The following is a 15,273-nucleotide window of genomic DNA, read 5'->3' on the forward strand; positions in this document are numbered from 1 at the left end:
TCTGTCTCTTCAAAATGCGTTCAGAGATACTGCATGTCAGCAGATTTCAGAGGTGGCTTGGTGGAACGTATGGGTAATGGTGTGTTTATTTAGCTGAAAATTCCTCAGTTTCTTTTTAGTCTTGTCTTCTTGTCAAGGGTAAATCTAATGTATTTACCAATGAAAAATAGGAAAAAAGATAAAGTTTGTGTGTTTTGTGTGATAAAAACATAGCTATTTAAAACGTATTTGAGGCTTTACCACACCAAGACATTCTTCCAGAAAAACATTCTTCCCTTTAAAAAATAAAAAGCGTTCCATTTATAGTAAGAGAAAAAATGGTGAAACTAGAATATGCAAAATAATTGAAGCTTTATCAGAAAATAATAAAATAAAAACTCAGGGCATAGACTTCAGCTCTCCCAGGTCATTGAAATGTTGACTACAGCTCAGTGCTGATAGCTCCACAGAGGCCTGAAGATTAACAAAGAATGTGGGATATCATCCTTGGTTTCTATCTGAGGTCTGGAAAGGCTGTGATTACAGTTCACATCTGTAGCAGATTTTGTTATTTCCAAGACTTAGTTTTATTTTGCCTAGATGTTTTCCATTTAAGGAACTTTATCTCTTTACTTTTCTCTTGTTTCTGCTCTGCAGCCTTGTGCTGTGTCTTCACCAGGTATTCTTGGACACTAATATCAAATCTTGTGTGAAGAATGTGTAAACCAGTATGATAAACTTGGTTGTGCCTTGCAAACTTCTGCCGATGCAGAAAAAGAGCTTATTCCTGGGTGTGGCTGTAGGATGTTAGCGCTTGCCTGAATTGCAGGATTGAGAAGAAAAGTACTAAGCGTATTCCATGCTAGACATAACTGTAAATATCTCTTGTCAGGATGGCAAAGTGATTTTCCCAGCACCTCCACCAAAAAACATTCCTCAGGGAGCGCCAGTGAAGCAGAAGACTGTAGCAGAGCTGGAAGCAGAAAAAGCAGCTACTGTTACACCTTTTAGAAAAACCATGACTACTGCGTCTATATACACAGCAGGTAGGCAACTTCCATAGCTGGAGAGCCAGTGTAGAGTACTTGTCATTTGACTAATACTTTTGAATGACCCATCATCCAACTCATTTAATTGAATAGCTAATTGGGGAGCAATTGATTGGCTGGTGTATCCTGATGCAAAATCAGCATAGTGTAAGAATTGCTTGAGAGGGAAAATAAAACTTCTGAAATTTTACCAAAAGTGAAATACCAAAAGTATTTGACATTCCAACACGTGCTGATTCTCTGCATATATGTATGTTTGACTCTACTTAAAAATATTAGTAAAATGCTTAAAAAGCAGGAAGGACTCCTGCCGGGGGCTGTGCCCCAACTTTGCAGCAGAATCAGTTCAATGGCTTTTGCTTTCTTCAGATTTTACTGTATGGTGTGAGACTTAAATGACCACAGTCTACTGAAGTATTGGAAATAGGACTTTGCTTTGACAAAGTGTATCAGAACTTTTGCATGAAGTAATTAATGAATTCAGTAGTCTTAATTTTAATATCTGTTCTTCATGCATATGCTTTGATACATCTAAGCAATATCGCAACATAATTGTGACTTCTACATTTTTTCCTACAGAACAGGGGAGTGACAGGATTCAGTCAGTGTTGGTGTAGAAACCTATCTTGGCTGCATTGTGTCCATGTGTAACAAATATGTGTGGATTATATTTATGGCTTTATTTTCTGTTACAAAGGAAAGATTAGCACTGAAAGAACGTAGTGTATTTGAAAAAATTATCTCCCTGATTTTGAAACCAGTCCATGCAGAGAACTCCATTTTGCTTTTGTGTCAGTACTAGGCTCCTGTTTGATACAGTTTAAATGTAAGAAGTTATTGAAAAGTTACAGAGCTTTCCTATGCTTTTCTTCTAGGTTTAGCTGGTATGTTAGGGCTGGGCATTGTAGCACCTAATGATGCTTTCACACAAATGGTGACAACGTTTGGCCTCTCTGGGATAGTGGGGTACCACACAGTGTGGGGTGTGACTCCTGCTCTGCACTCCCCACTTATGTCTGTGACTAATGCTATCTCAGGTAAGTGGCTGTCACACAGCCTCTTGTTCTCTACTTGAAGCAGTCACAACTCCTTTTACCTGAATTAGTGCTGGTGTGCATGTTTGAGTTTACTTTCATAAATAGCAAGAAAACCTGAAACAATGTGTTCTCAGAGTATGTTTTTTTCAAAAGAAAGACAAATGTGATGTTTTAATTTATCCTTTTGATATCCTTTTAATTTTCTGAAGTAATTTTTACACTTGACCTATTTGCTTAAAAGTTTGTTTTATTTGGAGTGATGCAGTCTCCTTTCATAGACCACATCTTTTCTCCCATCTCTTCAAAAGATTTTCCTGAAAATAATTAATCTTTCCTATTTCTTACATTCTTCCATTCATCTCCTAAAACTATGTGTTTTCAGAGAGGGGAAAAAAGAAAATCAATCCTAAAATACCCATGAAATTCATAATTCTTATAAGTAAGATTTTTAATATCTGTGTTTGGCTATATGTGTATCTGCTTTGATTATTATAAACAAAGTTTCTTTTATTGAACATGTACTTGGCTAATTCTGCACCTGGGGCACTGTTTTTCAAAACTACATTCGTTTATTTGTTTTTGTTTTCTTTTTTTCTTTTGAAGCATGTTTGTATTCCTGAAAAAGACTGTGGTAGTCTTCTTTTAAGCATTAATGTGTGAAGTAGGGGTCAAAATTTGAGTTGACTGATATTTGTCCAACAGTTGAAAGGAAATTCCCTATAGGTGTAGCGCCTTTTATGATTATACAGTAACCTCTTCCAGTAATGTTTTCATCTCTTCGAAACAGGTCTGACTGCAGTTGGTGGGTTGGTACTGATGGGAGGACACTATCTCCCTCAAGACATTTCCCAAAGCCTAGCAGTGCTTTCAACCTTTATATCTTCAGTCAATATTGCAGGTATGAATGTTAGTTTTTCTCCTGAGGATAACTTCAATTACTCGGGTAATTTTTAAATTTCTTGTAGTTATTTAATTGTATAATTCCAGAAATACTAGTCTGAGAATAGACTCTGAGAGCATTTATCAATAAAAACCCATCAGCCCTCCAATTTTCACAGTAGTTATTGTAGATATTTTGCATACCCTGTGGAGTAACCTCTTTTAGGAATTATTTAAATGTACATTTTCCTTTCATAAATTTGGCTGGTGATTATATACAATATTTTTTCCTGTGTAACCCAAGGGGGTAGTTGTAGAAGATTTCTACTGGTATTAATTTTCCTACTTGAAATGCATACTAGCAGCATAGAACAAAATTCTGTTTCTTTGAGCTTCATAAGTCTCAGCTTCAATAATAAAAAGGCAACAAAGTAAGCAGTGTGACTTAGAAATACCACTTTTGCTAGAGCAGGTTGGGAAAAGAGTGCAGTCATAAACTAAGATGTATCCTACAGTCAGTGTAGAGTATGGAGCCAGAGCAATTCCTCTTTTTCTTCTGAAAAGGCTAAAAGAGACAGCAAAATCTAACACTGATTATGCTTTTGTTTCCCGGTAGTTTTCCAGGTTGTTAGCTTTATTGGTTGCTGAATCATGTGGTAATATGGTATTACTAAATACTTCTCTTATAATTTGGCATGTGCTTGATTTCAGATTTTATTTTTTTAAGATTGCTCCTTTACTTTGTCCAGGTGGCTTTTTAGTTACACAGAGAATGCTGGATATGTTCAAACGTCCCACAGACCCTCCTGAGTACAACTACTTGTACCTGCTCCCTGGTGGTGTATTTGTAGGAGGCTATGCAGCTGCTCTCAGCAGTGGCTATTACATTGAACAAGTAAGACGATAACTTCATGGCTCTTAGCCCAGTGCTCAGTGTTATGTTTCTTCATGCCTCTTCAGTGGAGGAGTAGATAACAAATAATCCAAGGTCTTTCCATCAGCTGCATGTTCCCACAAGGCTAATCTGAAGCTGATTAACTGTGAGCTTGCAGTCACATAGCTAACATACTTTAAAAGCTCTGTTGTTTGGTTTTGTGTTAACATAGCAGGTGCTTTTATTTATTGGATTGTTTTCCTAAACTGCAGTCTAAATAATACAGTAACTACAGAAATCAGTCTTTGTTTTAAATGTTTCTGAAAGTTCAGCTTGGCATGACAGTTAAAAAAGGATGGAATCAGTTTTCAGTGCAGAGGGATGTACAATATATATATATATATATAACTATATATTGTTATATATAGTTATATAAATGGTTATTGTATACTATAACACTTTTATAGTAAACTTTTGTTTACATTTGTTTTAATAGTAAGAAAAATCACTTTATATTGCCTTGTGCATTTGGAAAAAGTGAATCCAAACATACTGTTATAGCAGAGGTTTGTAATGTATTTGTGTTTTGTCAATTATCTGGACATTTATAGCTCAGTTCATGTAAGTTTGTTTATACTTTTTGCAAACAACAGTTACAGAATGCCACAGAATGATTAATGTAGGAAAAGACCTTTAAGAACATCAAATCCATCTGTCAGCCTTGCACTACCACCATGGTCACCACTAAACCATGTCCTCAAGTACCATATCCACAAGTTTTTTTGAACACTTCCAGGGATGGTGACTCCACTTTTCTAGGCAGCCTGTTCCAGTTTCCATGACAAAAAATGTCCTGATATCTAATATAACCTTCCCCATGAACTTGAGGCCATTTCCTCTTGTCCTCTCGCTTGTTACCTGGGAAATGAGACCAATTCCCACCTGGCTACAATCTCATTTTGAGGAATTGTGCAGAGTAATAAAGTCTCCGTTGATCTTCCTTTTCTCCAGACTGAACAGCCCCAACTACTTCCTCATCAGACTTCTGCTCTGGATGCTTCATCAGCTCAGTTGACCTTCTCTTGACTTGCTCTTTATTAGAGTGAGGGGTTGTCCTGGTTTAGGGCAAATTTGTTAAAGAATCTGCAAAGGAGGGCCCCTCCAGAGAACGAAACCCACACGGCCCCTCCCCCCAACCGGTTCAGGAAAAAATTCCTCAGAGAGAGGTGGAAAGAACCTGTTTATTTGACTGTCCCCGCACCCCCCAGCACACAAAATGAACAATACCCCATGACACCGCTCTGAGAAAGATGACAAAATCAGAAAGTCTCTTTCAGGGGTGGTTGCTCTGTTCTCAGTCCCTCCGGCGCTGGGGCAGCTGCTGCAGCCGACCCTTCGGTGTTCCCGGGTCCCAGTCCGGAGCAGGTTCGAGATGGTCACAGGAACAGGAGAGGAGAAACAGTCCAGGAAGCAATGTGGACTGTTTAGCTAGAACTAGCTAATAAGCAGAGGCAGAAAGCAGAGCAGAAGCAAGAGCAGAAAAAGAGAGCAAGCAAAAGCAGCAAGCTGAAGCTGGAAGTGAAAAAACAGCTCTGTGTACCGCTTTCCGCTGTGTCCCTGATAAGAGAAACCCAAACAAAACTTCCACTCTTCAGAGCCGGTCTTAAAGGCACAGAACAGATGAATGGGGATATACAAGCATCATAACGTCACCCCAGGACATTCCACCCCTTATCCCCATATCATTCTTACCCCACAATCAGATCTCCCTGAGGTACACATCGTGTTGTTCCATCTCTTTGCATTATCCACCACGTGCAACCTGGTCCCTGAGCAAAGACAACCCCACGAATGGGTTTGTCTGTACTCGAGGCAGAATTGATCCACACAGTCTTCCCTAACAAACCTCTGATATGTACCACTGGGACTTTGTCCCCTTCTATTACATTCAGGGACTCAGACTGGGCAAGACCTGCTCGGTTGATGGAACCTCGGGTGTTAACTAACCAGGTGGCTTTTGCCAGATGCTGCTCCCAATTCTTGAAAGATCCCCCACCCAAAGCTTTCAACTGGGTTTTTAGTAGTCCATTGTACCTCTCTACTTTTCCTGCAGCTGGTGCATGGTAGGGGATATGGTACACCCACTCAATCCCATGTTCCCTAGCCCAGGTGTTGATAAGGCTGTTCTTGAAATGAGTCCCATTGTCTGACTCGATCCTCTCAGGGGTGCCATGTCTCCACAGAACTTGCTTTTCAAGGCCCAGGATGGTGTTCCTGGCTGTAGCATGAGACACAGGGTAGGTTTCCAACCATCCAGTGGTGGCCTCCACCATGGTCAGCACGTAGCGCTTGCCCTGGCGTGTCTGGGGCAGTGTGATGTAATCAATCTGCCAGGCCTCCCCATACTTGTACTTGGACCACCGCCCACCGTACCAGAGGGGCTTCACTCGCTTGGCCTGCTTGATGGCAGCACACGTCTCACAGTCATGGATAACCTGAGAAATACTGTTCATGGTTAGATCCACCCCTCGGTCTCGTGCTCACTTATAGGTGGCATCTCTGCCCTGGTGGCCTGAGGCATCATGGGCCCATCGAGCTAGGAATAACTCTCCTTTATATTCCCAGTCTAGGTCTATTTTGGACACCTCTATCTTTGCAGCTTGGTCTACCTGCTCATTGTTTTGGTGCTCCTCGGTGGCCCTACTCTTGGGTACATGCGCATCTACATGGCGGACTTTCACAGGTAGCCTCCCTACCCTGGTAGCAATGTTTTTCCACTCACCAGCAGCCCAAATTGGTTTCCCTCTATGCTGCCAGTTAGCCTTTTTCCACCTCTCCAGCCATCCCCACAGAGCATTGGCTACCATCCATGAATCAGTGTAGAGGTAGAGCTTTGGCCACTTCTCTCTCTCAGCAATGTCTAGGGCCAGTTGAACAGCCTTGAGTTCAGCAAATTGGCTTGATCCACCTTCTCCTTCAGTAGCTTGTGCAACCTGTCGTGTGGGGCTCCATACGGCTGCTTTCCACTTCCGGTTCATCCCTACGATGCGACAGGAACCGTCAGTGAAAAGAGCGTAGCGTGTTTCCTCTGGGGGCAGTTGGTTATAGGGAGGAGCCTCTTCAGCACGTGTCACTGGTTCTTGTTCCTCTTCATCTGTGACACCAAAATTCTCACCTTCGGGCCAATTTATAATGACCTCCAAAATCCCAGGGCGATTCAGTTTACCTATACGGGCGCGCTGAGTGATGAGAGCAATCCACTTGCTCCATGTAGCACTGGTGGCATGGTGAGTGGAAGGAACCTTGCCTTTGAACATCCACCCCAGCACGGGTAGTCGGGGTGCCAGGAGGAGTTGTGCTTCAGTGCCTATTACCTCCGAAGCAGCCTGGACTCCTTCATAGGCAGCCAGGATTTCTTTCTCTGTTGGAGTATAGTTGGCTTCAGCCCCTCTATAGCTTCGACTCCAAAATCCCAGTGGTCGACCCTGAGTCTCCTCAGGCACCTTCTGCCAAAGGCTCCAGGACAAGCCATGGTTCCCAGCTGCAGAGTAGAGCACATTTTTCACCTCTGGTCCTGTCCTGACTTGGCCAAGGGCTACTGCATGAGCAATCTCCTGCTTGATCTGGACAAAGGCCTGTTGCTGCTCAGGGCCCCACTGGAAATTGTTCTTCTTGCGGGTGACCAGGTAGAGAGGGCTTACGATCTGACTGTACTCAGGAATATGCATCCTCCAAAAACCTATTGCACCCAAGAAAGCTTGTGTCTCTTTCTTATTGGTGGGTGGAGACATTGCTGTGATCTTGTTGATGACATCTGTAGGAATCTGACGCCGTCCATCTTGCCACTTCACTCCCAGGAATTGAATCTCACGAGCTGGTCCCTTTACTTTGCTCTTTTTAATGGCGAAACCAGCTCCCAGGAGGATCTGGATGATTTCCTTCCCTTTCTCGAACACTTCCGCAGCTGTGTTCCTCCACACAATGATGTCATCAATATACTGCAGATGTTCTGGAGCCTCACCCTTTTCCAGTGCAGCCTGAATCAGTCCGTGGCAGATGGTGGGGCTGTGCTTCCACCCCTGGGGCAATCGGTTCCAGGTGTACTGCACTCCCCTCCATGTGAAGGCAAACTGAGGCCTGCATTCTGCTGCCAGAGGAATGGAGAAAAATGCATTGGCTATGTCTATAGTGGCGTACCACCTTGCTGCCTTGGACTCAAGCTCATACTGGAGCTCTAATATGTCTGGCACGGCAGCACTCAGTGGTGGAGTCACTTCATTCAATGCACGATAGTCCACAGTCAATCTCCGTTCTCCTTCAGATTTTCGCACAGGCCAGATGGGGCTGTTGAAGGGTGAGTGGGTCTTGCTGACCACCCCTTGGCTCTCCAGCTCTCGGATCATCTTATGGATGGGGATCACAGCATCTCGAGTGGTCCTATACTGCCGTCGATGCACTATGGAAGTGGCAATTGGCACTCGTTGCTCTTCTCCCGTCAGGCATCCTACTGCAGATGGATTCTCAGACAACCCAGGCAAGGTGTTCAATTGCTGGATGCCCTCTGTCTCTACAGCAGCTATTCCAAATGCCCATCTGAGTCCTTTTGGGTCTTTGAAGTACCCACTTCGAAGGTAGTCTATGCCCAAAATACATGGGGCCTCTGGGCCAGTCACAATAGGATGCTTCTTCCACTCATTTCCCGTTAGGCTCACATCAGCTTCCACCAAAGTGAAATCCTGGGATCCCCCTGTCACACCAGCAATAGAAACAGACTCTGTCCCCACATGCCTTGATGGGATTAATGTGCACTGCGCACCAGTATCGACCAAAGCTTTATACTCTTGTGGTTCCGATGTGCCAGGCCAACGAATCCACACAGACCAGAAGACACGATTTTCCCTGGCCTCTACCTGGCTAGAGGCAGGGCCCCTCTAAGCCTGGTTATCATTCTTTCCCTGGGTGTATGTTTTGGATGTTCCTTCGAGGGGGTCAGACATGTCATCATCATCATACCTGGCCGTTCGGCTACGGGCAACTGGAGCTGCTTTCCTCCTGGTGGCTTCCTTCAGTTCACGCACCCGTCGTGCCAGAACAGCAGTAGGTTTCCTATCCCACCTTCTCATGTTTTCCCCACAATCACGCAGGTAAAACCACAGCTCAGCTCGTGGGGTGTATCTTCTCTCACCATCTGGGAAACGTCTGCCTTGGATACCGGAACCTCGGATCTGTACTGCTGAAATTTGGAGAAGGTCTTCTTTAATCTCCTCTCTAAGCTTCTTATGGTTCTCCTCTATCTTATCCTCTAAGTTCTGCAGACGTGTTTCTACCGCTGCGATTCTGGCATGTGTTGGGCCTTGTACAGCATCTGCATGTGCTCGGAGCTTCCTTGCCATGTCAAGCACAGTCTCACCCCTCTCATCCCTCTTCATGATGGCTAAGGCAGAGGCATATTCTTGTGGCCCGAGTTGTACGAGTTTTCGCCACATCACAGACGTGCATGGTACTAAGTCTGGGTTCCTAGTTGTTACATCATCTGAGAAGATAATCTCGGCCACGGCCATTTCTCTCAGGCGTTGGATCCCTTGCTCTATTGTCTTCCACTGAGTCTACTGCATATAGAGATCGTCTGCACACAGGTATCTCTCTGCCACACTTCTTAGGACCCGTTCCCAGAGGCTGTGAGAGTTAGCCCCCCTCATCATTCCTTGGTCAATGACAGGATCCTGTGACAGGGATCCCAAATGCCTGGCTGCAGTGCCATCCAAAACGGTAGCCTCGCCTGCAGCATCCCAGAGACGGACCAGCCAACTAATTATGGATTCATCAGACCTTCGAGTGTAATCCTTCCGTAGGCCACGAAGGTCCTTCAGGGAGAAGGACTCAGTATTGGCATCTGATCTTGCACCTGCTGCTTTGACTCCTGACTTTACGTCAGGAGGCACTGAGGTTCCTTCTCCTTCATCATCATCATCATCATCATCATCCACTGGTCGATTGGTCTTGGCTGTGCATTTCCCACTTCTAGTGCTGGTAGCAACAGCCATGGGTTTGGCTGCTGGCTTCGAGCCTGGAGTGTTAGCTGCAGCCTGAGTCGCCGGGACAGTTGCTGATTTATCTCCCTGCCCCCCTGCCTCTGTCTGCTGCCTAGAGTATCTAGCAGTGTGCGATAAGCATATGCCAGGGCCCAGCTCACTGCAATGACCTTCCTCTCCTTAGGCTCATCCTGGTACTTCTCTTTCAGATATTTCCCCACCTCAGCTGGGTTCTGAATTTGTTCATGGGGAAAATCCCACACTATAGGGTCAGAGAATTCCTTCAGGATTTGGCCCATATCCTCCCATTTCCCACACCACTTAGGATTTTCCACACCAGGGTTTACTCCTGAGTCAGGGGTCTCATCAGCCCGTCTAGAAATCTCAGCCCTCATTCTAGAGAAGCAGCAGGCTGTATAGAGGAAGGTTACCAGGTTGAATACCAGGAAGATGGTTTCTTTAACATTGAGGGGAAACTGAACATCCTTCACTAGTGATGCAACTGATTCATAGGAAAAGGAGGAAAGCAGAGGCTGAAAAACCTCATTCCCTCCTGCTCCCCCTGCGACAAACTGGATGCATAACCATAGCCATGAACCAGTCATACCTGGAGCAGACCCCAGCATGTTTATAAACTTCTTGCACATTATTGCCACCAAACCCAGCAGGATAGCTATTCTGGTCACAGCCCCTCTGATGTAAAAACTACGTATTAGGGGCAATACTAAAGCTTTTTCTGGATACAAAAATAAACCTAGGGACCAGAGAGGTATTAAAATCTCAAAAAACCCTAGGGACCAGAAATGCATGCAAACCTTCACCCCAACAGACATTATGAATCCAAAAAGCATGGCTATTAGCTGATTTAAACGAACATAGAGTAATAGCAGCCAAAATGCAGTCAAAACAGGGTTTTTCCACTCTCTCTCTCGCCTCACGTTTCGGCACCAAAAATTTGTCCTGGTTTAGGGCAAATTTGTTAAAGAATCTGCAAAGGAGGGCCCCTCCAGAGAACGAAACCCACACGGCCCCTCCCCCCAACTGGTTCGGGAAAAAATTCCTCAGAGAGAGGTGGAAAGAACCTGTTTATTTGACTGTCCCCGCACCCCCCAGCACACAAAATGAACAATACCCGATGACACCGCTTTGAGAAAGATGACAAAATCAGAAAGTCTCTTTCAGGGGTGGTTGCTCTGTTCTCAGTCCCTCCGGCGCTGGGGCAGCTGCTGCAGCCGAACCTTCGGTGTTCCCGGGTCCCAGTCCGGAGCAGGTTCGAGATGGTCACAGGAACAGGAGAGGAGAAACAGTCCAGGAAGCAATGTGGACTGTTTAGCTAGAACTAGCTAATAAGCAGAGGCAGAAAGCAGAGCAGAAGCAAGAGCAGAAAAAGAGAGCAAGCAAAAGCAGCAAGCTGAAGCTGGAAGTGAAAAAACAGCTCTGTGTACCGCTTTCCGCTGTGTCCCTGATAAGAGAAACCCAAACAAAACTTCCACTCTTCAGAGCCGGTCTTAAAGGCACAGAAGAGAACAAGCATCATAACGTCACCCCAAGACAGGGGTCCAAAACTAGACATAAGATTCGAGGTGTGGCTTCTCCAGTGCTGACTACAGGGGAATGATCACAGTTTTACTCCTTCTGGCCACACTCTTGCTAGTAGTTCAGAACTATTAAAGCTATTTCTTAGTTCAAATTTGCCATAAACAAATTATGAAACTATCCTTATAATGAGGAGGACCATATAGTTTTGGATTTGTGTGCTAAAGGAAAGGTTGCTTCTGAACTAATGAGGAAAATTGGTTTGGCTTTAATTAATAGTCATTTTCCAGATTAAAAAGGGTCATCAAGGGAGGGAAAATCTTTATAGATATCACATTTTAATTGGCCAAAACCTCATCCTGTAAAGTTTCTTGACTTCATTTAAGAATTGTGACTTAAACACATTCTGGAGAAATCAGTCATTTTGTGTAATTATCAGAGATGTTTTATAGCAGTGCAATTTGTCACTACTTCATACTGATGTTTTTTCTTCCCTTAAAGATGATGTATCTGGGCTCAGGACTGTGCTGTGTTGGTGCCCTGGCTGGTTTGTCTACCCAAGGAACAGCTCGTCTTGGAAATGCTTTGGGTATGATTGGTGTTGCCGGAGGTTTAGCTGCAACTCTTGGAAGCCTTAATCCCACTCCTGCATTGCTGGCGCAGATGTCAGGTGCAATGGCACTTGGTGGGACCATAGGTATGTGTATGATGAACTAACAATCTATGTTCCATGCATGCGTATATGCAACCTGTATATACATAAAATACTGTATAGCTCCCAAGTGAATTGACTAACTGACACTTGTGGCTTGTGCAAAATTATTTGGCAAATGTGTGAACAAAATATTGTAACTGTCAGGGCTTTTGTTAATGCTTTACAATGTGGTAAAGAATGTGCTGACTGAAAAGTTGGGACCACATAATCTCTGATAGGAAAACTTGTGTCCAGAGGTAAATGATCTTGCCCAACTTTGTACTTCTGTTCAGTTCCTGACCGAATACTGCCAAATTCTCTCTTTCATACTGTACCTTTGTCACAGAAAACAATGAATTTCTCAATATTTGGTGAAGCTTCTTAGCCCATGATATGCTTTACTCTTTCTATTTTTCATGATGCACAAAATTCACATGTGCAACCTTCGGTTCAATGCCATAGGGATTTCTAGTTGGAAAAGACTTGTGTATGTGTAATCATTGCATACCGAACCATCCTGTACTAATTTCTAGCTGAACAGGTGGGTTGTGTTTTCTAAGACTTCCCTTCTGTCTTTATCTCTCAATAGGTCTGACAATTGCTAAACGCATCCAGATTACAGATCTGCCTCAGCTAGTGGCTGCTTTCCACAGTTTGGTTGGTTTGGCTGCTGTGCTCACCTGTGTAGCAGAGTACATGATTGAATATCCTCACTTCTCCAGCAATCCTGCTGCAAACCTCACCAAGATTGTGGCATATCTTGGCACGTACATTGGTGGAGTGACATTCAGTGGCTCTCTTGTTGCGTATGGAAAACTGCAAGGTGAGACCTCCTGTTCAGAATTAAAGATTTGTTAAAGGCTTTTTCTTCCCTCGGGATTTGACTCTACTTTTAGACTGCTATGTAATTGGAAAAAAAACCATTGTATTTTGGACCAGGTGAAAGTTTAAATGTTTAATTTTTACGAGTACTTTTTTGTTTCTAAGTCTGTTTAATTTGTGTACAGCTTTAATTATGAAAAGTTGTCTTTAGTGCTTTGACATATTATTATTCATCTTGTCTAGAAATAAGTGTTGCTTTGGTGTTAAGACACTACTTGATGCTTTTTCTCAAATTCATTTAATGAACTTTAATGATCACAACTTGTATTTCTGAGCAGAATTTTGATTGAAACTCTCATGTTGCTGTATTCAGTGAGCACTAGTAATACTTCTAGGATTTTGTTCTTAACACTGCAATCTTCATTAAGGTAGGCAGCCTGCAATATTGAGGCTGCCTCACTTTAAACCATTCAGTTCACTGTCTATTTACCTACTGCACAGACTCCATGCTCCATGCCTCTTGCTGTTTTAGCAAATATGTTTTCTAAGTTAAATACTCACTAATTCCTGATTATTATGCATGTGAAGTTTTCTTTATTGCATTTATTTTTGGTTTTGTAAGCACACAGCTTTTGAGAAGCTGAGGTGATACTTGTGCTAAGAATTTCAGGCTAAGAGCTTCCTATTACTAATCCTGTTGTTAACTTTGCAATAGTTCCTTTGGGAAACATCTCTTTGCTTTCTTCAATGTTTGTGAGACCAGCCTTTGAAGGAGGAAATATGACAAGGATGGAAAGCTGTCTTCTCTAATAATCTTTTGAAGGATTTGTCAGTAGTATGTATTTCTGATGTATCTCTGCTAAGTAGTTATTAATTTATTTGTTCTGAGTTATTTTTTCTCTCTCCATTGTACCTCCTCAGTGATTTGTGCGCATGTCCCTGGTAAACTTCACTGCCTGTTTGAGCCTGCTCTCCTATTTTTGTTTACTTTTTTCTTCCTTGCATTTTCATATCAACATGGTATGAAATATGAAGTTTGTCTATATTAGCAAACTACTGATCCTATGGTATGGAAAAGGGTAGTAAGCCACACACTTTGACTCCCCTGGCTGAGACCATTAGTTCATTGTTTCCCTTGAATTCAGCTTTTCTCAAATTTTTATGAGAAAATTAAAATGAATGAAATGAAATGAAGATGAATGAAATGAAAATGAATTTTAAATGAGAATTTTTTTTTTTTTTTCAAATCTAAATGAGACGCTTATTTCTGATGTAAGTAATTACTGGCAAACTTGCATTGTTTCAACCCTTTGTCATGTGGTTTGAAAAAAACCAAACCCTAGTATGAAATTAATGTGACTGTCTTTTTTAACTGAATCACAGAAATACTGAACCGCCTTTTCCCCTCAAGTTTCTGCAGATGTGGGAAGCTGTGGGAGTTCCGTGTGACTGAGAGTAGTTGTGAAATTAATGCATTTGAAAATAGGAATGTTTTATACTTGGTGTTACCTGTGTAGTCGTATTTTTTTAAGCACACAGTTTTTGAGAGACTGAGATAATCCTTGCGTAGAAGTTCCAGCTAAAAGCTTCTTCTACTGTGTGTCATATTCAACAAAGAATATCAAATTCATCAATATCATATTCATCAAAGAATATCCTTCCACTTTGTCTCCAGGTCATATACAAAGACCTGGAGACAAAGTGGAAGGACTTTGTTGAAGGAAAAATAAAAAGGCTTTTCAAAAGGAAAAGAGATTTTTCTAGCTATTCTGGAGCACTTCAGTGAAAGAAGAAGTAAATACAGTTTAAAGAAGAGTATTTGAGAATCTAGAGGAAGTTTAAATGTCTTGCAGTTCAAAGACAGCAGAAAATCTCAGCTTCCACTAACTTGTTTTATCTTCTACCCCTCCCTTTTTTCTAATTTTTCTTTTGCTGAGTTATTCAGTCTTCTCTGAACGTTAGCAGCAGGCTTCCTTGAGTGTACATGTTCATGTCTGAAAATGTGTTTGATCGCAGGTATCCTGAACTCTGCACCTCTGCTCTTGCCTGGTCGGCATGCATTGAATGCAGGATTGCTGGCTGCCAGCTTTGGTGGGATGATACCTTACATGCTTGATCCTTCTTACACCACGGGAATTACTTGCCTGGGTTCTGTGTCAGCACTCTCAGCCATAATGGTAAGTTAAGGAATTGTAGAAAGTAAAACAAGTTACAAAAGGAGTTTATTCTCCAGTCCTGCAAGTTTCCTCTTTATTCATTATATTTTGCTATCCTGAGTCACAGTGGGCATGGTGCATGCCTGTGTGGTAAGTTGAAGTAGCAAGTAAGAACTGACTTTTCTAGATCTAGGTGTAAACGAGAACTGTTCCAG

General features: G+C 42.7%; 1 protein-coding gene across 6 annotated transcripts in view; it reads left to right on the top strand.

Moving 5' to 3' along the window:
- The window catches only part of NNT (nicotinamide nucleotide transhydrogenase), a 49,335-nt gene that overhangs the window by 14,909 nt on the left and 19,153 nt on the right, over positions 1–15,273 (top strand). For all 6 annotated transcript variants that reach the window (XM_064736920.1, XM_064736919.1, XM_064736923.1 and 3 more), the window contains exons 10-16: positions 872–1,025; positions 1,904–2,065; positions 2,853–2,963; positions 3,694–3,839; positions 11,888–12,083; positions 12,670–12,903; positions 14,919–15,079. In XM_064736920.1, coding sequence (XP_064592990.1) covers positions 872–1,025; positions 1,904–2,065; positions 2,853–2,963; positions 3,694–3,839; positions 11,888–12,083; positions 12,670–12,903; positions 14,919–15,079 — 1,164 coding nt within the window. The remainder of the gene's footprint in view (positions 1–871; positions 1,026–1,903; positions 2,066–2,852; positions 2,964–3,693; positions 3,840–11,887; positions 12,084–12,669; positions 12,904–14,918; positions 15,080–15,273) is intronic.

The sequence above is a fragment of the Zonotrichia leucophrys genome, chromosome Z, assembly GCF_028769735.1.
Source record: "Zonotrichia leucophrys gambelii isolate GWCS_2022_RI chromosome Z, RI_Zleu_2.0, whole genome shotgun sequence".
Taxonomy (NCBI): domain Eukaryota; kingdom Metazoa; phylum Chordata; class Aves; order Passeriformes; family Passerellidae; genus Zonotrichia; species Zonotrichia leucophrys.